The sequence below is a fragment of the Sylvia atricapilla genome, chromosome 1, assembly GCF_009819655.1.
Source record: "Sylvia atricapilla isolate bSylAtr1 chromosome 1, bSylAtr1.pri, whole genome shotgun sequence".
Lineage (NCBI taxonomy): Eukaryota > Metazoa > Chordata > Aves > Passeriformes > Sylviidae > Sylvia > Sylvia atricapilla.
Genome location: NC_089140.1, coordinates 141,083,070 through 141,105,074, shown reverse-complemented (window position 1 = coordinate 141,105,074; position 22,005 = coordinate 141,083,070). Strand labels below are relative to the sequence as shown.

Genomic DNA, 22,005 nt, shown 5'->3' with positions numbered 1-22,005 from the left:
AGAGGTGGTGTGGAAACCAGGAATCATGTCTGTATGAAAATGTCACAAACCGGATGTTCTCAAATATCATTTCCCCTGTTACACGAAACAGAATTTCACCAATTCCTCAGATGCAGTGAATTTGGAGAACTGACTTGGCTGGACAGGCAGTATGAGGTCAGCTGCACGTGTGAGTCACTACAGCTGCTGGTTGCTGAACTGTTCTGCCGTGTCAGCAGCCCAGGGCCGTTCACGTGATTTTTCTCATTACAGCAGATGCTTTTTATTTTAAATATTCAGGGTGGGGAGAGTAGGGGTGAATAGGAACCACCTCCTTACTGAAGTCCCTGTCAGTTGGACAGGCTGCTTTAACATGTGTCTTTTCCTGAGATGAGAAGGGTCTGAGGAAAGAGCTGCTGTTGAGCTCTGCCCTTATCCCGTGAGCACACACACTCACAGCCGCTCCCTGCTGGAGGCAGCACCACTGTCTTGCTTTGGTGTGATTCATCACACCCTCTATTGCAGCTGTTGAGCTGCATCTGGAGGAACCTGAGTCTGTGATTTTCCTGCAGGACCTGGCATTGTGCTTACACATGTATTCCCAGCAAAGAAAAAGATGTCTAAAGAGTGAGAGTCATTCTTGTGCTGTAGGTAATGTTAGTCTGGAAAATGGCATCTCTAGCTGAAGTAGTGACCTCAGCAGAGGACTGGAGATGAGCACAAGTTGTCACCACAGCTTGGTGTTTAGCCGAAGAGTTCTGCTTGGTTTGGTAAAAGAAATGAATGCTTATTCAAGAATCCATCAGCTAAATGAGGGAGTTATAAGAAGCACCAGATAATGCATGTAGTCACCTTTTTTTAAATGTACCTTTTTTGTTTACAGTGTTATCAGCAATTCCAAAATGCTGTACTTCAGTAGATAATCTCACAAGAGATCAGCTGGCCTTGTGGGTTGTTTCCCCTTTCCCAGCCCCTTCTTTCAGCTTGCATTTGTTTTCATAAGAATACTATCAACTACTATGTTTGCAAATTTAAAATACTAAGCCACTTTGTGTACTGCCTTTTTTTCCTTTAGTATGCCAGAAAGTCCCCTCCATAAATTGTTTCCTGTGGGCTTGGTGTTGCTTTGAAATGGAGGTGGAGGTCCCTAGTCTCAAATAGATGGTGGCTTCTAACATTTTTGGTGGTTAAATGACTCGTTGCACTTCAAATACTGTAAAATGAAATATCTGAATATATGGTTCTACTGCTGTTGTATTGAACTACGAGCATTGTGACTAATTTCTCTCCCATGTGTGTTTATTTACAGGTTCAGTGTTGAGCTGATCCTCATTACCTTAAAATATTTGGTAGAAGAAAGAGAAGATGGAAAAAGGGAATGAAAGTGTGTGTCACACCTAGTTGATTTGTGTCTTTGGGTGAAAATAAAGGTCAGTGTTGGCAGTAATTCTCCCCTTAGTGATCTTCAGTTTTCCTAAATGAGAGCCAAAGAGGAAAAAACCCCATAACTTCAGTAAAGCCTGTCTTAAGGGACTAACAAGGAAGAGAGCCCACAAAATAGCCTGTAATAATGATGTGTTCTGAACCAGAGATGGTACAAATAGTATTGCAGTTGTAACTGCTCTCAGTTCTGGAGTTTCCAGCAGCTGGCCAGAGCCTCCAGATGAAGTCTAGCTGCAAGAATTTCTGTGCAAGTATCACACCTGGCAACCACAACATGCAGAACTGAAGCCCCATAGATGCCCTGTTATGGAAAGGGTTCTTCATTTTTCCTAGAGATACCACAAAGTAAAAATCTGCATCATTGATGTATGTTTTACCGTTTCCTTTGCTCTGAAGGCGTTTAATGTGCAATTATTGGGGAAAGGGAGCAATTGTGAGCAAAGTCCATTCTGAATTTTTGCATTTTGTTTGCATGTGTTCATTGAGCAGTGCTTTCCCTCTGCTGTGACTCACACTTTCTTTAGGCATTGCTACTTGTATAAGGCAATAAGAAGACACAGAAGCTAAATTTAATAGCAGTTTCCACTATTCCTCTCCAGCAGTGCAAAAGCTGTATGGGAAATGAGGCACTGCAGAATCAACAGCTTGGTTGTTTCCAGTGTGGAGACATCCTCCATATGGAAAAACTGAGCAAGGCCTGAAAAAGCCTGTGAGTTGTGAGGGTTGCTCAAGGGCAGGCCTAAAGCCCTGGGTGTATTTCTTCAGTGTAGCTTTTTTTTTTTTCCCCTAACTATTTTGATTTGTTTCTCTTTGTTCCTGCTAAACAGCAATGTTGTAGTCAGTCAGATCAGTTTATTCAATGTTGTTACAAAAAAGGTCTTAAATGGTGACCTAGAGGAGTTGCCACCAATGTTGCTTGGTCCTGCCCAAGTCCTGAAAATGGCAGTAGGAAAGTTTTAACCTAGAGAAGTAAGGAAACCACTGTGGTCTCTGTAGCCTGGTTTCATCACAAGTAGCAATTAAGCAACAAGCATAAGAATGGCCAGGGCAAGTTAATGAGTTTTCAGAAAAAAATGGATAAAACTGAAAAAACAGTGTAGAAGGAGGCATACAAACTTCACCATGCCCAACCCTGGGACAGTGTTGGTTTTTTTTCCAGTTAGAGCAATAGATTGGAGATATCACCCTTTGCCATGACTTTTGTATTCATCTGTCATCAAGGTACCACCTCAGTGCTTGTACTACATGGCTGAGTGAAACAGTTTAGACACATGACCACATCAGTACTGGAAATGTGTAAGCTTGCCTGGGAAGATCACTGTTTTAGGATTCTTTCTAGCACTTGATCACTTTCTTCTATCTTTCCAGAAAGCTTTTTTCCTCTTTTTGACAGCTTTCTGGTCAAACCCAAGGGTGTACTCATTCTGCTCATCATTTATCCTACTAGACAGAAAATAGTTGCAAAACCCAATAATAGCTGAACACATCTGTGTGCAGTGCACCCTTTTGGCAATAACAACTTTATTGGGTTTTGTGAGGCTTGAGGGGGATGGATAATGGCCTAGTTAATATGGCTTGCCAGGGGCCTGAAAGGATGCACTATCTTAAGGTAGTGCAGGCAAATGAACCATCTTTTGGGGGATACATTTTCTCCTGTGTGTCCTAAGGACCCCTAAGAAGCTTTTAACTTCTATTAACAACAAACAGTTCACTCTCTTTGGTTTCCACAGTGCACCCCTCACCTCCCCACACAACTTTTTGTTGTGTCTGTCTAGAACAAGAACTTACTGTCATCATGTTATGCTAGTTATGCTAGAGTTCATCTGAGCTCATCAGACCTTTTTTTGTTTGCAGTTTGTGGTAGTGATAACCTCTGTCTGCCCCAAACCATTAAATGTTATTTGTATTACTCTCCCTGCAGTCCTGGACAATGTCCCCTTACGTGTGACACCATGCAAAGAAGATGAAAGATGATTTCTGCTGTAAAGAACTTTTAATCTAAATTAAAGGGCAAGAGACAAGGACACAGTGAGACAATGCCAGCAAATAAAGAGCTGCTGCTCTTCTCTTTTCATGAGTGTGTTTAGGGAAGAGAGTATGTTATGACTGTCCAACAAGAAAATTAACCTTCCCTCAAGGTACAAATATTTCACAATGTCTGGAAGAATCCACTTAACAATGCAGGAGCCACCCCATCCTTTGACGAATGCTGCCTGTGGGCCTTACTTGGCCTCTCTTTCTTTGAGGAGAAAACTACTCTCTCCCCTGCTTTTTTCCAAAGGCAGCTGCTTTCCAGTGTATTTTAATAAAGCCATGTGAACTTTATTAGTCCTGTCCAATGCGTGTGGGTAGTGCCTACCAAGATAGTGCCCTAGTTACCGACTGAGGTTTCTTGTTTCTGCTGTGTGTGGTTGATGGTCTCTGTAGCCTTTGTGATGTGTCTGTATGCTGGCATAAGAGTGGCTGGACTGTGGCTAGGACCCATGGAGGCTATTACAATACAAATAACAACATCAGTAATTAGAGAAACACTGGAGGGGGACTCTTCCGAATTAATTTTCCCTCAGAGTAGACAGGGAAATGGGAAGAAGGGCTTTAGACAAACTCTGTCTTCCACGCTGCATTTTCTTTTCCTGGCCAGAAGATTCAGCCAATGGTACAGCATGGAAAAACCCTGCCTATCCAACCCCAGACTTCACAACCTGGGCTGTCTCTGGGCTCACCCTGACTGCAAGATGAAGCACACTGGCCTTCCCCTGCTCGCCTGCCCCTGCTCACCCAGGGTAAAGCTGGGTCACAGCCCCTCATTGCTGCTGTGGTGAGGCACACTCGTGTGAGCAGCCACAATGGCTTTGCTGATGCACAGGAACTTGCTTGGAGGCCACAACTTACTGGAGCTCACTTTTATTGGTCCAGTGTTCATGTGCCGAGCTGGTGGCTGGCAGTGGAGTAAGACCTTGGCTGCCTTTAGGGAGAGATTCATCTATAGCTTCTTTTTATCCCTGAAGCTGCCTACACAGAGCAGATGCAGCAGCACAGGCTCTTGTAGGGCTCATGTATCTGAGCCCCCTCAAAGCTGCCTCTTCCAGGGATGATGTTTTCTCCTCTGTGAAGCCAAGGCTAACAGCATCAAGGCAAACCATGCCATGCAAACTTGGGCAAACAGCTTTACTTAGGTACAATGAGAAATTTTTTTCTGGCAGCTACACTGATGACTTGGATCTTAGGGGAGAAACTGAGCAAACCTCCAGTGCTGACAAGGCAGAGGGATGTCTTAAAGTTGCATTTTTTTTCATTTCTGTAGCTAATATATGAGGAGCTTTTTAAATGTCTTGAGGCGAGGTAGGATCAGGGGAGAGACAGGCAAAGAAGAAATGAAGAGAGGCAAGATTTTGTCCATGACTTACAACTGAAACCAGTCAGCTACTAGGCCCCCTGTGTGGCACTCTGGGAATCATGGCTCTCCTATCACTGATTTACCAGACAAAGGCATTCTCTGCATTGCAACACAGAGCCTTTTGTAGACCACGTTGGTATCTTCAGAAGAATCAATGGTCAAAACCCCCAGCCCTGGAGGGTTCTGCAATCCAAAGCTGGCAGCCAACCAGCTGCTGTGGGATTTGCCCCTGGGGATGCCTTGCTCTTTGTGTTTTCCTTTGAGCTGTGGCCACATTTGACTTTGATTACTCAGATTTCTTTTTTTTTGAGTTTTCTTTTTGGTTTGTGCTTATTTGTCTTTCTGGATTTTTGTGCCTCAGACCAATGTGTTGCAGTGTGACCTGCAGTCCTGGAGTAGGGGGAAACGGAATATGTGTGTCCACTGTATGTGAGGAGCACTACAGGTGCTGAAACTGTTCAGATACTTGTGCCAACTTCCACAGTCTGACCCCCGTGTGCTTTGCCTACCCTGGTGTGCAGGCAGGAGGAAGCCAGATGGTTTCGATGTGCATATACAAGTGATTGTCCTCACCTACCTTGATACTTTTAACAGAAAGACTGAAGCTGACTTGTCAAGCAAACTCCTGGTTCTCTCAAGACTTAATTGCTGAACAGTTTCCTCTGTGCTGGAGGGCTTGTTTGCCAAACAGCAAGTTTACAAGCAAAAGAAACATCAATCTGCTTTTATTTTTCTGATCAAATCCAACTACCAAAGTTGAGTTTCTACCCTGGCATTTATGCCAGGTCATGCTACATCCGTGGTATGGAAGAGTATTTTAAGCACACAAAAAGAAGAAGGAAAAAAAAACCCAAAAAAAACTAACGAAAGCAAACCACGTTTTACATGCCTACTAGAAGGAAACCTTTAAAATCATGTACACAAGCAGTGCTTCGGCTTCAAAAGGTGTTCTGGTATAGACAAGTTCATTAGTCCGTTTTGCAGGCAAAGGAAGTACAAGGGGGACTTGTCAGCTCACCTTCTCCAAACCTGAGTGGTGATTAGAAGGGGCAAAATGGACCTTACTGGATGGACGGACTGGAGAGAGGAAACAGCACAGCAGTACCCTCAAAACACTGTGCACAGCAGCGCCACTAGGCAGGGCAGGCAGCCGGGGCACGTAGAGCTCTCAGTGAGCTGCCCAGTGCCTGAGTCTTGACATCCTGAAGGAGGTCTAGGACCAGTCTTCACTTTGTTGTGTTCCCGTTTCCCATAGCAGTGTCGTGCTCTGGAAAAGCCTGTCGTGGAAAGTCTGAAATTTCACAGAATCACTAAATTTTTAGGCTTGGAAGGGATCTCTGGAGATCATCTAGTCCCACCACCATCTAGGGTCACCTAGAGCAGGTTACACATCTGCTTTGAGACAAAACTGAAAACAAATGAAATAGTTACCAAAACACATTCCCACTCACAGTATACACAGTCACCGGGACAAGATGCTAACAGAGCACCTCCTCAATTACGCAGTTAATTTATCAAGGCTCGGGACTCCAGCTCGTTACTGGAAGCACTTCCCTTTCGGTGAGCGGTGACGAACTCCTCCCCCGGCGGGAGCGGGGCCGGCGGGAGCGGCGGCGATGGAGCCGGCGCTGGGCCCGGAGTTCGCGGATTCCCTGTTCGCGCCGAGCCGGGAGCGGCGGGAGGGCGGCGGGGACGGGGCTCCGTGCGGCGCCAGGCACTGCGAACCCGGCGTGAGGAGCCGGGGCGGGCCGCGACGGCTCTGTGTGTGCTCTGGGCGTGCTCTGGCTGTGCTGTGTGCCCGCGGAGGGTCCGCGGCCCGTGACGGCTGTGTGTGCTCTGTGTGCTCTCTGTGTGCTCTGTGTGCTCTCTGTGTGCTCTGGGTGTGCTCTGTGTGCTCTCTGTGTGTTCTGTGTGCTCTGTGTGTGCTCTCTGTGTGTTCTGTGTGCTCTGGGTGTGCTCTCTGTGTGTTCTGTGTGCTCTGGGTGTGCTCTCTGTGTGTTCTGTGTGCTCTGGGTGTGCTCTGTGTGGCCTGTGTGTGGGCTCTGTGTACTCTGTGTGCTCTCTGGCTGTGCTGTGTGCCCGCGGAGGGTCCGCGGCCCGTGACGGCTGTGTGTGCTCTGTGTGCTCTGGGTGTGCTCTGGGTGTGCTCTGTGTGCTCTGGGTGTGTTCTGTGTGCTCTGTGTGTGCTCTCTGTGTGTTCTGTGTGCTCTGGGTGTGCTCTGTGTGGCCTGTGTGTGGGCTCTGTGTACTCTGTGTGCTCTGTGTGTGCTCTCTGTGTGTTCTGTGTGCTCTGTGTGTGCTGTGTGTGCCCGCGGAGGTTCCGCGGCCCGTGACACTCCGTGTGTGCTCTTTGCGCCCACAGTGGTTCCACAGCGCGGCTGACGGCGGGGAAGGCGCCGGCGGGATCACGAGCAGCAAGTTCCGGGCGGACTGGGCGTTCCGGCAGCGGGACTTCGAGGTATTTCCAGGGCGCTCGCACGGGCCGGGGAGCTGTGGGGACACACACTGGGGCGGTCCTGCGGGCCCCGATGTGCTGCGCCAGGGTGAAGGTACACTATGGACCCGCGGGTGGGGGCCGTGCCGCGGTTAATCGCGCTCCTGGTTGGTGCTGAGCCCCGGGCAGGGCCGGGCTGCGCAGGGCCGGGAGCAGATCCACGATCCATCCGGGAGTCAGCCTGGAGCGAAGCGGGCAGGACCGCGGCGCTGCCCCGGAACTGATCCCCGGCAGGCGGGCGTTCGCGGCCGTTCAGCCGTGGGCAGAGCGGGGCTGTGGCCGCGGAAGCCTGCTCAGGGTCTGTCAGCGCCCGGGGATGATGCCGTGTCGCACAAAGGCTGTCACACCGCTGGCACCACATGGCTGCGGGTCACCTTTCTCAGAGCTCCCCCCGCTGTCAGATGAAAGCTGCGGCGGCCGTCAGGCTCCTGCCGGTCGCGGAGTTGCCTCTGCATGACTTGTGCCTGGTCTCTGCCGCCTCCGCTCGCTCCGGGAGGCCGGTTGTACCTTGGCCGTGTGTGAATGTTGCCCGTGTCTGTCTGCTCTGCCCAGACACGGTGGTCCCAGCCCTCTCCTCACTGTGTAGGTCCTGAGCCGCATTCCTCATCAGCGATGCTCTCCTGCTTTTTGCAGTCCTAGTTGCAGGATGTAGTCTTTCGTTACCTCGTTTCCTTGTTGAAATCAACATCTCCAGGCCTTGTTTCAGGTGTCGCTTCTTTTTTCAGCCTATGGTTCGCATAACAGGCTCCCTGATGCCAAAGCCCTCCAGCTGACTTCTGACTCTACTCCTTTTGCCTTGCCCATTGGATTTGTAGATCTTTTTGTACCTCAGTTGTCACTGATCCTAATGTTATTTCAGCATCACTGCAACCCTGTGTATACCTGACAGATATTTTCTAGTCTCAGCTGAGATGCCCTGAAGGGATTCATAAAAGGGTGCTGATGGCAGAGCTGCCTCAGGCTGTGGTCAGACCTAGTTGCTGACCCCCAGGAAAACCAAAGTCGTCCTTGCTTTGGTTCCCAATCAGGAGAAAAAAAACACCTCCTCAGATCTTCTAAATAAAACAGATCATTGCTTCCTATTTCTTTTCCATTGCAGTGATTCATGTTAGAAATGTTTTCAGTTTTATTGCTAACCTAGATCACTGGTGGAACAAGAAACAGAGCTTGACTGCACATAAAATTACTGATTTGGAAGCAATGACCTCAGAAAGGGGGATGGAAATATGTAAACAGGGGTAGTAATCACTTCTTTCATTGTCATTTTTTTTTACTTCAGGATAGGCCACTTGATAGGAAATGTCAAGGGCAACAGTGAAATAAGCTATGCCCATTCTCAGGATATAGATGACTGTAGAATCTGCTTGGAATTCATAATGCCTGAACATTGCCAGGTTATATCCCTTTATCACATAACAAGGCAAACAGGGTTGTCCTCTGATCCATTTTCACCAGTGACTGCTGTGTGCACTGGGCAGAGGGGAGCTCTATCTTTTGCTTAAGAATGAATGTGAGTTCAGCATCAGGAAAGAAAAATATTTCAGCTGTTTTGCTAGAAAGTATTTAGGGTATGTCTTCTAGAAGCTCTTTCTGTTAGAAGCATTAAAGTTTGCAAGGAATAATTAAATACTATTTTGAGAGATGGGAGAATGAGCACTGCTCTTTAGTCTTCTCTGTGAGCACTTGCACAAAGGGAGAGAAATCAAGATTCCAGACTTAGCTTCACTGAATACTTCATTTAATGTATTTAAATGTTAATTGGAGTCCTGGTGAGTGCCCTGAGCATTAAGCTGCAGAAGTATTGCTCATTCTTGCCTTTTTCCTTAGCCCAATTAATATTTATTTATGTTTCAAGTACATTAAAACCAGCCTACAGGAACAATGGAGATTCACCTTCCTTGTGGTGTTCTCTGACTTACTGTTTATTTGAGATTCAAACCTTCCCACGGAGAATGTCATGGTTTTGAAACAAGGTCCCACAGATTTAGGATGAGCACTCAGGTCACTGGGCTGCAGGGAAAGATGCCTTGTGTCACATATTACCCAGGTCAGGAAGTGGTCCCTTCTGGATTAAGCATGGTGAGAGAGAGGTGTGTGATGACTCCTGCTTGGCCCTAAACATGAGTTAGAATTGAGGCTGCTCATCACCATCCAGACTTGGCTGTGTGGTACTGGGGCTCACACAGGTAGTAGCTGAGTCTGGAGAAATGCAAATGTGGACTTCAGGTTCTGAATCCCCTTTGTGACTGTAGTGTGAAGAAAATGTGCTGTCAGGCTTGCTTTTAAATGCAAATCTCTCCCTGTTTTGTTGGCTTTTCTTCCTGTTGACACTCCTAGAAAGCCCTGTGTGAATATTCGGAGTGCCTGCTACTCTTACCTGCCAGCAACATTGCAATGAGGCGGGACGTCCAGGAGAGCCAGGCTCGGTGTTTGTCTCGCCTAGGAAGGCACAAGGAGGCTCTGGATATTGCAGAAAAAATGGTAAATAATGCAGTCTTTCTTTTAGGCCTTGAACATGAAAACATTGCCAGTAGTTCTTTTATACGGACCATTTTCTGGAAAAATAATTTTCATGTGTATAATCCTTCAGGATGTTCAGTGCTCAGAGTATTTGGTAAACAGAGGGTAGCTGTCACTGTAGATATAATCACTCTTTAGAAACTGGAACACCCTGTACCACAATGAGCTCCCTGTGCAGGGAAACTGGTAGTCCTGGAAGGGACTAAATATCATGCTCTGCCAGGCAGAATTAATGCAATGTAATAGGAATTATAAGAAAGGGAATAAATGAGTGCTTAAATCTTTCCACTATACAAGTGACAGTTCAAAACTCCCTTTTATTTCCATATACTTGCTGCCAAACTGCCACCAAGAAGAGCATCTAGCCACAAATTGAGTTTTTTCCCATAAAGGAAAAAGTCCAGAGGCTCTGAAGTCTGCTAGAATATTATTGATGCTTTTTATTTTATATAAAAGATATTTATGCTGCAAAGAAAGGCAGCTGTAGAACACTCTGAAGGCAAATAAACAAATCACAGCATTTAGGACCCACTTGCCTCTCAGACTGGGACAAGGCAGCTAGAGGGAATGCTGTCAGCTTGATTGTGCAAGATCTGTATCCCATTGTATAATTTTAAAGTAAGAGCACCATTTTGTACAGTTTAAAAATTACCTTGTGGTATTTGTATGTCATTATTTAGGGAGACATTTTCTTAGGCTCTGAAGGATGATTCTGTTCTACTCCTGGTTTTAATCTTTTATCTTTTGTTTCTAGAGAAACAGTGCCACTAACACAGATCACTTAACAACAGTTCTCAACCTGCAGTTTTCCATTTACCAGGGTCTGGAAAATGTAGAAAAAAAGATAATGTGTCTGCAGCAACTGATCTGCTTACATCCTTTCAATCCCTGGTTCTGGAAGTTACTTGCTGAAGCTTATATGAGCCTTTTACAGAATTTGTCTCCATTGGTCATTCCAGAAGCAAATCGAAATCAGTCTGAAGAGGTTTGTGTAAGTAACAGAAATTTCAAAACATCAACTGGCGGAGAGATTAATTTGCAGCCTCACAGATCACATGGCCAGAAAGAAGACCCTTGCTTCAGGCTTGCTGCAGAAACAAAGGGAGAGAATGCAGTGACTTGTCCCAGCAGCCAAGTGGTGAAAGAATTCCTCTGCACTTCAGGAGAACTGGAACAGATGGACAAAGAGAAATGTGCAGACTACAAGTCCTGGAAGCAGAACATGTTAAAGAGAGTTGGGATAAAAGCATGTGCCTCATTTATTAGAGCAAGGTAACTCTATGTATTCTTACAATAATGTTAAGTTCTCTCAGTCGAGAACAATGTAAAGCATGTTTTTATCAGTTGTTGTTTTCAGTTTGCATTTTCACTTTCAATGTTTGTTTCAGAGTTAGCAACACTAACTTAGAAGCACCCTACTGTTGCTTCAGATCTAAAAAGCAAAATCTGCTTAGTGTAGTGGCTGTGAAGAATCTGAATCTGAGTGGAAAGAGTAAACCAGTGTCACGCACAGTTGAGAAGTAAAGAGTGTTTTAATGAGCTTATAATGTGAATATTTTCAAGTAATTATATACAAAAGGGTCTGTTCTACAATAAGTGCTCCTGCTAGACCATTGCTGTTCCCTGGTCTGGTATTAAAGATGCAGTAGCAGAAGTGTCCCAAAGGGAAGGCATAGCCAGTCTTCCTTCTGTGAGTGCCACCTGTCTTATTTGCTTGAAGCCTCATGCTTGAGTGAAAATGTATTTTATAATAATACCCCAATCTGCATAATGGATGAGGCTGGAAAATGAACTCCGTGACAACTGATTGACAGGGCTGCATTAAAATGTTCTTTCCTTTTCTTTTCCCTCTTCCTAAAACTCTTGCATACAGCAAAAATCCCCAAAACATAATCTTTCAAAGAGATAATTAGGAACTGGTTTTGTTAAAATAATCTTGGATGGTTTTTTCCCCCTTTTGCCTCTCAGTGATGTATCATTGAGTGTTTTTAAAGACATCTTATGAATGTCCAGAAATGAGAGATAAAGAGAACACTTTGTAACTGCCTTACTGGGGCAAGATTTAAGAAATAAAAAAGGCCCAAATAGTAGCTTTTAACTGTACTCAGAGTAAGAGATGAAGACTTTAATTGCTACTCAAAATAAGTTCATTGATTCAGTAGTGATATTGAATATTGAAGGTACATTTATATGAATAATTTGTGTTGCTTGTTTCAGTGTGTATCGTTCAGAACTGAAACAGCTGTAACTGGTGGCATTTCCTTGCTTGGCTGCAGTTTCACAGAGTGTTACTGTGGTTTATATTTGCAGATACCCTTGTCCAGCAGAAACTTCTCCCCTGCCCAAGGCTTATGCAGGTTGTCTAATATTTCAGGTCTGTTGGATTTTAAGTGGGATGTAGGTATTGTATAAATATATGTGCAGGATAAATTGCACCTGGAAAAGGGATATTAGTATTGCTTTTTGTAGGAAATAAACATTTCTGTTAATTCATCATGAATAATTGACTCTCATAGCTTTGGAAAAAGTTGGAGTACTTTTTCTTTAATTTTCATTGAAATTTCATTCTTTTTTATACTATGTTGATGCAAATTTTGAAACAAAAATACATTGTAAATTAAAAATACTTCCCATTTTTACTTGGAACCAAAAAACCATCTGTAAATTCAGTGAAGTTTTAACTGAGAATTTCAGATTTGTAAATTTTTATAGTGTTCAAATGAAAGTTTTCATCTCAGATCTTGAGTCTTTTTCTTAAAAATGCACACCATTATTATAACACCAGCTTCACTTAACTTCAGTAAATGGGATAAAAAAGTTTGTCATTTTTCTTTTTGCATAAAGCTTGAATGAAACACATTTTCAGTAACAAGACTATTAATGGTTCCTTGGTTAAATATTGTAGAAGGACAGAGTCCCAGATTGGAAGGGACCTCAAGGATCATCCTTTCTTGGCAAAAACATGATCTAGGCAAGATGGCCCAGTACCCAGTCTAGCCAAATCCTAGAAATATCCAACACTGGGAGATCCACAACTTTTCTTGAGGAGATCATTCCAATGACTGATCTCATTGTAAAATACTTTCCTCTTGTGTCCAGTTGGAATGTCCTCAGGATTAACATTATACCTATTGTCCTTCATCTTTTCCAAGTGATTCCCCGTGTAAAGGGAGTCTCCATCTTCTTTGTAGTTGCCCTTTAAATACTGAAACGTGGTGAGGAGGTCTCCCCTAAGCCTTCTTTTCTCGAGTCTGGGCATACCCAGTTCTCTCAGCCTTTTCCCAAATGGGAGGGCTCCCAGGCCTTTGGACACCTTTGGGGCCCTTCTCTAGACTCTTATAAATTCTCTAAAATTGATATTTATCTCTGCAGTAATGCCCATTGTGAATTTCAGTGAGTTCACAGGAGATTTTGCAATGTTTCTATGTTCCTAGAAGTGTAAAATAAGCGTAATACTGTTAATCTATCCTAGTGGATTTGAGACAAATGGATAGATACCTGGATATTTCTTTTGCCAGCCTGTTTTACAGTACTTGTATGAGGAGGACTCTGGAAACTGCTACTGTTCTTCCTGGTTGAGCAGTTGGTGCTGGCGCTGTGTGTGACATCAGCCTCTGTCCTGAGCAGAGTGTGTAACCTTCACCAGTTCATGGGTGTGACTTCTTGGGCACTGCCTGGAACATAAAACTGGTGAATGCTATTAGAAAATAATCCAGAGCTGGCCTGTGTGGGGAGGATGCTTGATATTTGATCAAAGCCTCACATTTGTAGCCTTTCCATAGGCAAAAATGTGCTGCTGTTTTGTTAGGCCATAGTGAGGACATGGTACACCTGATGACCCACAGGTCCAAGCCTCACTTTTGAATGGTGTGATGAATATATGCAGACAAAAATGTTTGCATAGAGCAACCAGAGCTATTGACATACTGTTTTTCAAAAATGCTTCTCAGTAGTTCTATACCACAGATACATAATATCCATGGTAGATTGATACACATGTATTGACTTCTTTGCAGTAGGCAAAAGTCAGGAGGAAGAGCTGTTTTAAAGTATTCATATAATAAAATTTTTAAGTAAAGTATTAAACATTTTGGTTGTTTTTAGGACTGCTGACTTACTCTTTATCCAGCTGTGCCAATTTTTAACTGCCTTTCTCATTCCAGGCTTTTACTTCAACTTACCCAGTCACAACAGTTGTCCTTTGTGCTAGAGAATAACAGAAAAGGTCAAAAAGAAATTGATGATAAAGTGGCTCTACTTGGTTTCAATGAAGATTCCTTGCTGTTGATGACCAAAGTAAGAGGATGTTTCATTGTGTGCAGGGTCTCAATTCTCTCTGCAGACTGGTTGTCCTGAAAGCATGACACTCCCCTGTGCTAATTAAGTGTGCCAGGAAGCACGGGAAATTAGCTGGGCCGGGCTGCTGGCAGGTGTTATCTGGAACTGCTGGGTGCCTGTAGAGCCCTGGCCTGCGTCACACAGGTGGATCTCTGACCTGCTAAGGAATTTTTTCCTGCTTTCAGGAATGTGCAGCGTTGTTAAGTTTCTCATTGGACTTGTATTTGCAGATGCATCAGCACTGTGTGTTTCCTGGGATGCACATTTTATCTCAGGAGTTTTAGATGCCCCAAAGCGAATCACTAGTTTGAAGTGGAAGTGAAGATTACTTTGATGACCACAACAATATTAAACACTTGCATGTAAAGTATTAAATATTTCCAGAGAAAGTCAGAGACTTGCTTTTGCATTTCTTTGTTCTATTTAATGTACTGGGTTCTAGTTTAAAAAAAAAAAAAAAAACAACCAAAAAAAACAGAGGAGAGCAGTATTGCATTTAATCTCTTCATAGAGATTAAATTTTTTTAGTGCTATTTAAAGAGCTTCCTTTATCATAAGGATCAAAATGAAGCCAGGAAGATTCTAACTTTGCTGTCAGCATTACAGCTTTAAGTTAGTGACAGCCAAGCCACTGCTGGGCTGCAGACAGGAGGGATGGCATCCATGAGCAGGCAGTAGCACACAGTAGCACTACCTCAGGGTTGGGAAAAGAAACTTCTCTCCTTGCTTCAGGCTTACTGCAGAAACAGCTTGCTTCCCTTGCTTGGACATGCCCAGGAGAGTTCAGTGTTGATCACTGAATGCAGAGCTGGCATTGAGATTTCTGCTGCTATTCACAATGAAACTCCCCTGTGCAAGTGCAGCCAGAAGCTGGAGGGGTTGTGCAGTGCTGAGCTTTGGTCTCAGCTCTCCCTGAATGCAGAATGCCAAGGCAGGGAACTTCATCATGGCTTGGAAATTTCTCCAGGATGGTGTGTTGTTCATGTGACAAGGGCTTTGCCTGTAAAGACCTGTTATTAATGCCACGTTTGATGGTTTGTTTTTTTTTTTTTTTTTGCAAGCTATTTTCTTGATTCTCTTCTTTCTTACTCTTTTTGCAGGCTATGGGGCAGGATCTTGTACCAGAAAAACTAAAAGAGGAGTTTCAGGGTGAGGTAAAATGCATAGGCCCTTCAGCATTGTCATCACTGGTAACTGCTTCAGCCATGGAATTTGAAATCAAATGGTTCGGTAATCTCCAAGACGATTTATGTCACTTTGACAGACAATTTTATTGAGATATATATCTCCCACCTTCAGTAACATAGATGTTTTGTTGTATTTATTCTTGTATCTCCAAATGTTTATAGCATGATACTTGCAATAAAGTTTATATTACATTTTTTAAGAATTCTTACTGTATTTCTTTTAAGAATAGATATAAATCCCTGTATTTAACCACTTAACCTTGCATCCTTTTCTTTGTTCACTGATTTGTTGATTAAAAATTACGAGGAACACTGTGTGTAATCAAGCTTGCAGCTTTCAGAGGTAGCTTTCCATCATAATCCTCACCAATTTGTGCTTGAAGTGCCTGTCATTTTTTTTGAGGCCTGCAATGATGATGGGATGGAAGCTTCCTTTCTGATGTCCAATTTGAAAGTTTCTTGGTGTCAAATTTAATGTTGTTGCATTTAGATCAATGGAATTAGCCCTTTTCTTAAGCAATTCCTTTAATATTTCTTGATTAACATTGTAGTGATTTCCTGTTCAGAGATGGATAGCTAGAAATCTCAAATACACTTATGCTGAGAAATTGTCAAGAACAATGATTCCCTATCTTTTAGGAAGGAAATCTAAGTAATAAATATTTAACTTAAAACAAGGAGATTTTTTTAAGCCAAGTGTTTGTTGCAGGCATCAAACAAGCTATAGTCTTGTGTTCAGTGTGCTTGGATGAGAAGGAGAAAAACTGACAAGGTTGTTTATATGTACTGAAGAGTGTTTAGTCAGATCATATCCTTTGTAAAAGCCTGCAAGGAAGATCTTTGCTGTGAAAACTGGCAGCATTGTTTCTGCCTCATCCAGCTCCTTCTGTTGTGCTTTCAGCTGATAGTGACAACACTTTGCTTGGCTTTCTCAAGCACTGGTGCTGTGTGCTTTGGGCATCTAGAAGAGGGCAAAGATCCTCCTGTAGTTTCTTTCACTTGAAATAGTTTACATTTTAGACATACATGGTGTGCTCTTCCCTTATCTTAAACTGTGAGACAAAATTTTTCTGTAGCTTTCTGTAAAAGTGCTCTATAATGGATGTAATTTAAAACTAGAAGTCTCTTAGACATACTTTGCTGCCCCTTTTCTTCATGTGTTCCTGTGTTTTCTTTCTGGAGTACTGAAGAGTGCCAAAACCTTAAATAATTCACAATTGAATGATGATTCACTATATATGAATTGTACCTGCTACATTTAGATGATTTTTAAAGCTTTAAGATACTGATTAGGGAACCTATCACGAATCACAGAATGGTTTGGATTGGAAGAGACATTAAAGATCATCTAGTTCCAACACCACTGCCACAAGCAGAAACACCTTCCACTAGACCTCCCTGGGCATCCTGTTCTAGTGTCTTGCCATTCTCACAGCAAAGAATTTTTTCCTAATACCTAATCTAAATCTGCCCTCTTTTAAGTTTGAATCCATTCCCCCTTGCCCTGTGACTACAGGCACTTATAAAAAGTCCCTCTCCAGCTCTCTTGTATCCTCCTTTATTTAAAGCCCCAATGAGATCTCCCCAGAGCCTTTTCCAGGCTGCAGAGCACCACTTGTCTCAGCCTTTCCTCACAGCAGAGGTGCTCCATCCCTCTGAACATCTTTGTGGCCTCCTCTGGACTCGCTTCAACAGGGCCATGTCCTTCCTGTGCTGGGACCCCAGGGCTGGATGCAGCACTGCAGGTGGAGTCTCACCTGCAGAGCAGAGAGGCAGGATCCCCTCCCTCACCTGCTGCCCACCAGGCTTTAGATGCGGCCCAGGACAGGTTTGGCTTTCTGGGCTGCAAGTGCCCATGGCTGGGTCACATCCAGCCTTTCATGCAGCAGCACCCCCAAGTCTCAGCAGGGCTGCTCTTGGTCTGTTCATCCCCCAGCCTGGATTGATACCAGGGGTTACCCTGACCCAGGTGCAGCATCTTGTACTTGGTCTTGTTAAACCTCATGAGATTCTTGAGCTTGTCCAGGTCCCTCTGGATGGCATCCCATCCTCCAGGTGTTTCAAGTGCACCACTCAGCTTGGTGTCATCTTCAAACTTGCTGAGGGTGCACTCGATCCCTTCATCTGTGTGACTGATGAAGACGGAACCCTTGGTGTGGTTTAGCCCTCTGCTAAGTTGACTGAAACTTCTCCAGAAAAATGGAATCCTGCCTTCAGCCATGACAAATTGCTTTTGATAGTTTGGTAAGTTAATGCGATTAAACCACATCCTGGTCAGGTGGTTACAAAAGACGATGACTTGGCAAAGTATCCTTGGGTGAGCATTAGTGCGCTCATAATGTGCCACAGAAGATTTGGTTTAGTCATGTGTGTGCTTTGCTAGGTGGAAACTTTTGTGTGTGTTTGTGCAGCGCTATAGTCAGGTGGCAATGAAGCCTGCTTGAAGGGCTGGGGGTGCTTTTAAGACTCAGAGGTGTTGTAATTCTTCAGAAGAGACTGTCCACAATGTGTTGTAAATTAATTACAATGTTGGCATCAACAGGAGAATCTTACAGCAAAGACAGCAAATGTGGAAAGCTTAATGCTAAATATGTCAGCAAAAAAATGAAACATGGACATCTCCCACTTTCTTCTTAAACTGAAGGTCATGAGTAGCCACATAAAAAGCCTGTAATTTGTTTTGTCTCAGCTGTTAGGACATCAGAACACAGCTTTTGTGGGGCCAGGTCTGTACAGACATTTAATGGAAAGTCACCAAATTATTTGGCTTCACAAATAGCATTGGAACTGTTTTAGCAGCAAATTAAATACTTGCCAAACGTTGTCATTTTGTGACTGAGATGTCCAAAATACACAGCAGCTAGCCAAGGTGATTTGGAAACTTTTTGTTGTCTGTTCAGATTGTTTGACTTGACATTGTCTCTTAAGATGGGAACACAAAGGTTAACTGGCTCCAGGAGTTAAAGACAAGTGGTGGTAGCTCTTAAGAACAGGCAGTATTTTCTAAATCATAACAATAAAGCAAAAATGTTGGTTTTAACTACTGCAAAGAAAAGAAGATGAATGCTGTTTTGAATATGTCACATAGTTACTGTTCCAAATAACCAGCACTTACTGCACTGGGGCTATAAAATGTTCCTTTGTCCTATTTTTGCCTGGCTATCTCTCATCTCAGCTACTTCAGTTCCTCCTTTTTTGGCCTCCCTCTCCCTTTCTTGTGTTTCTTCTAACTCCAGTTTTCTGTTTCTGATCATGTCTCAAGAGCGGCTTTGCATTTCCATTTTGCATTGAACGTTTCATTGTTGCTTCTACGTCCTGCATAATTTTACGTCTGCCTGTAATAGATTTCTTCCTGATTTGGCTTTTATGATATTATTGTTGGTATTAGTACATGCATCAGTACTCCATTAAACAGCAAATTTTAGTATTGCAAATTGCAAATGGGAATCCACTAACAATTACTGAGGTTTGATTTTGTTATTTTAACACTTGCTTGTGGTACAGGTGCTTTGGGAAGGACCCTCTGCTGCTGCTTCTGATGCGCCTGAAATTACTGCTGTCTACAAACACCATGATGTGTCTTGCTATTGAGTGTTTGAATGCTGCTGGCTTTGAGGTGAGGAAATGTGTTAGTGCTGTAATTAGTAACATTAATACAGTTTTCATCACAGAATCATTGAAAGGTTTGGGTTGGAAGGGAACTTCAGAAGTCATCCAATTCCAACCTTTCTGCCTGGGGGGTTGGCAGGGAACTTTCCACTCGACTGGGTTGCTCAAAGCCCCATCCAACCTGACCTTGACCTTGCCAGTGATGGGGCATCTGTAACTTCTCTGGGCAACCTGTTCCAGTGCCTCACCACCCTAATAATAAAAAATTTCTTCCTTGTGTCCAGTCTCAGTCTACCCTCTTTCAGTTTAAAACCTGTCATCCTGTCACTGGGTGGGGCATTGGTCTTGGCCTGCTGCCAGAAGCCCACCTCAATGCTCTATCACTCCCTCACCCCCAGCACCACAGGGAAGGAGAAAATAAGATGAATAGAAAAAAAGACCTGTGGTTCACAATAAAAGCAGATTAATTGAGAAAAAGCAAAGGCTGCACAAGCAAACAAAGGAAAAAAATTATTTATTATCTATTTTCATCAGCAGGCATTGTAAAAATGAGGAATCAATTGTAACATGGAGTCCTGCTTGTGCTCCCAGCTTAGAGGCACCTTTATTACTGGCAGTAGCAAAGGAGCTTTACGTAGTGCCAACTTCTCCTGCCTTCTTTCTGCAACACATACACAAGGCTAGATGAAAAATGCAAGCAGACCCATTCTGAGAGCAGTCTGGGAACCCAAGTGGGACTCTGAGCTCCCCACATATGACACAGCCAGTACTGGGTGAGTTTACCCAATTGTCCTTGCAGGATCCACACTCCCTGGGAAGGTAACTAAACCTGGGGACAGCATCAGTCATTGGGGGGTTCAATAGGTAAGGTAAAATGGGGTTCACTGATGACAGAAATTCTGGAAAACTAGAAGAAAATTGACAATACTTCAAGGTTCCCATCAGGTTGGACGTAATTCTGTGTTAGGATGAGTGGCTGGAATGCTGGAGGGGAGACCCTCCAAGCACTGGCCCTGGGGAGGTTCTTTTGTTAAGAGTCAGTTGATCTTCCTGCCTCCTATGTGATACATCGTAAGGCAGAATTGCCTCAGACCCGCAAATCCCTGCTCACTATTGCCCATCACCTTGTCTGTCACAGGACAAGCTGGAAATCATTTCCAAGATCTCTTGCTCTATCACCTCCCCAGGAATGGAGGTGCAGTTGGAAGGCCTAGTGAGGGTCCTGGAAAAGGAGAAGGAGTATGGTGTGCAGTGGTTGAGGAAGGAGTAAAGACCTGCATGGTCTTTGTTTTCTAAGAGGAATAACAGGGTAAGACCAGGGAACTGGCTGTCCCACAAAGAAAAAAACAAAAGAGCAGCAGCCTGTGGAAGAACTGGCAAACTGCTAACAATGGACACGGAAAAGGCTGAGGTACTCAATGTCTTCTGCCTCAGTTTTCACTGGCAGCCTCTCCTCTCACGCCTCCTGAGTCAATGGCTCTCAAGTCAGGGACTGGGGACACAAAATCCCTCCTACCATAAGAGAAGATCAGGGTCGAGAGCACCTGAGGAACCTGAACATACCTAAGTCTGTGGGACCTGGTGAGACGTGTCCTAGAGTCCTGAGGGAATTGGCTGGTGTAGTTGCTAAGCCATTCTCCATGATACTTGAAGTCATGGAAGTCAGGTGAAGTCCCGGGTGACTGGAAACAGTCTGTGGAAGAAACAACCAGTGAAGTGCTCTCAGGTTCACAGGCAGCAAACAAAGGGAAGGTCCTCGAGCACAGGCTCCTCTGGGTGCCTCCAGTGTGAGCAATTGCCAGTGGGATCCGCTGGGAGTTGTATGTCTGGGCACCAGGATGCACATTCCAAACCATCTTAATGGGCAGCACTTGCTGACAGGACACCAGCTGAAAGACCTGCAGGGCTAGTTCTGGCTGGGGAGGGGATACGAGGAAACTCAGGAAAACCCTGGCCAAGCCCAGCCTATTCATCCAGCTTAGTTCCAGGGTGTGAATGCAGGGGCAGCTGTGGGTTCCTCGTGCCCTGCAAAACATCTTTCCTGGTGCATGGCAGTCCCTTGGGTAGTGGCACTTGCCTGCTCTCTGCTCCCTGTGGTGAGAACATGCACAGGAGTGCATGTCCTGCCCTGACAGGAGTGTTCTCATCGCTGTCACTACCAGTGGTGCTCTGACAGGGCAGAGTTGCCCTCCAGAAAGCCCTGAGGCTTTTCTTAGGCTATGCAGGGGCCCACATGGGACTTAATTGCCCTCCAGAATGCTCTAAGGCCTCATCTGGGCTTTGCTGGGACCCATTGGAGGCCCCTGCTGCCCTTCACAAGTCCTCCCATTCTCAAAAAGCCTAAACATCCCAAAAAAAACCATTTTAATTAGAAATTCACTTCTGTAGATAATCTGGAGGTATAGGCTAAATTTATTTCAGCTTTTTAGCCCCACCTAGATCATCTTCCTTCAAAACAGAACAAAATAGGAGGGCAGCAGGGAAATCCAACAAGCCTCAGCAAAGTCTGGATGAGCTCCTGAGTCCCTAGGGAGGGTAATTAGTGGCAGGCTGTGAGCCCAGAGCTGGGTGCACACTGCAGGTGGGATCTCACTGGAGCAGAGCAGAAGGGCAGACTCCCTCCCTGCCCTGCTGCCCATGGGGCTTTGGATGCAGCCCAGGGCACATTTGGCCTTCTGGGCTGTGTGTGCACAGTGACAGCTCATCTCAAATAAACCATCCAGTATTCCCAGCTTCTCCTCTGGGCTGCTCTGTTCATCCTCCACTCTGCACAGGTACTGTGGATTGCCCCAGCCCAGGTACAGGACCTTGCACTTGGCCTTGTTGACCAAGGGGTTCACATGGGCCTCCAGCCTGTCCAGCTCCCTCAGGACAACATCCCCTCCCTCAAGTGACTCACCTGCAGCACTCAGCTTGCTGTCATCCTCAGACTCGAGGAGGGTGCACAGTGTTGTATAGTTTATCTGAGTTTATCTGAACCCTTCCCTTGAGGCAGATGGACAGGGCAGGTCAGCACCTGCCATGGCCTTCGTGCCAGT

The 22,005-nt window shown here is 44.6% G+C and overlaps 2 protein-coding genes across 4 annotated transcripts in view; both read left to right on the top strand.

Annotated features, from left to right (window-relative positions):
* ZHX1 (zinc fingers and homeoboxes 1) overlaps nt 1-22,005 on the top strand; it is an 89,774-nt gene that overhangs the window by 26,536 nt on the left and 41,233 nt on the right. The window contains exons 3-4 of one of the 2 annotated variants that reach the window (XR_010745350.1): nt 1,289-1,409; nt 3,344-3,741. The exons of the other annotated variant lie outside the window; for it this stretch is intronic. The gene's annotated coding sequence lies outside the window, so the exon portion shown is untranslated. Of the gene's footprint in view, nt 1-1,288; nt 1,410-3,343; nt 3,742-22,005 lie in introns of those variants that run through there. 2 annotated transcript variants of the gene reach the window in all.
* On the top strand, nt 6,397-15,561 carry C1H8orf76 (chromosome 1 C8orf76 homolog). Of its 2 annotated transcripts, none has more exons than XM_066335630.1 (6): nt 6,397-6,549; nt 7,182-7,277; nt 9,651-9,794; nt 10,654-11,105; nt 13,997-14,129; nt 15,272-15,561. In XM_066335630.1, the coding sequence occupies exons 1-6, from the start codon at nt 6,436-6,438 to the stop codon at nt 15,446-15,448; spliced, it is 1,116 nt and encodes a 371-aa protein (XP_066191727.1). In that variant the 5' UTR covers nt 6,397-6,435; the 3' UTR covers nt 15,449-15,561. The 2 variants fall into 2 exon arrangements, with proteins under 2 accessions (XP_066191727.1, XP_066191720.1); XM_066335623.1 differs by having other exon boundaries at nt 10,588-11,105.

Excerpts from the sequence above, each read along its gene's own strand:
- C1H8orf76 (XM_066335623.1), top strand. The coding sequence starts at position 6,436 with ATGGAGCCGGCGCTGGGCCCGGAGTTCGCGGATTCCCTGTTCGCGCCG. Across the intron at positions 7,278-9,650 it reads TCCGGCAGCGGGACTTCGAG|AAAGCCCTGTGTGAATATTC; the intron begins GTATTTCCAGGG and ends TGACACTCCTAG. Across the intron at positions 14,130-15,271 it reads CCTTGCTGTTGATGACCAAA|GCTATGGGGCAGGATCTTGT; the intron begins GTAAGAGGATGT and ends CTCTTTTTGCAG.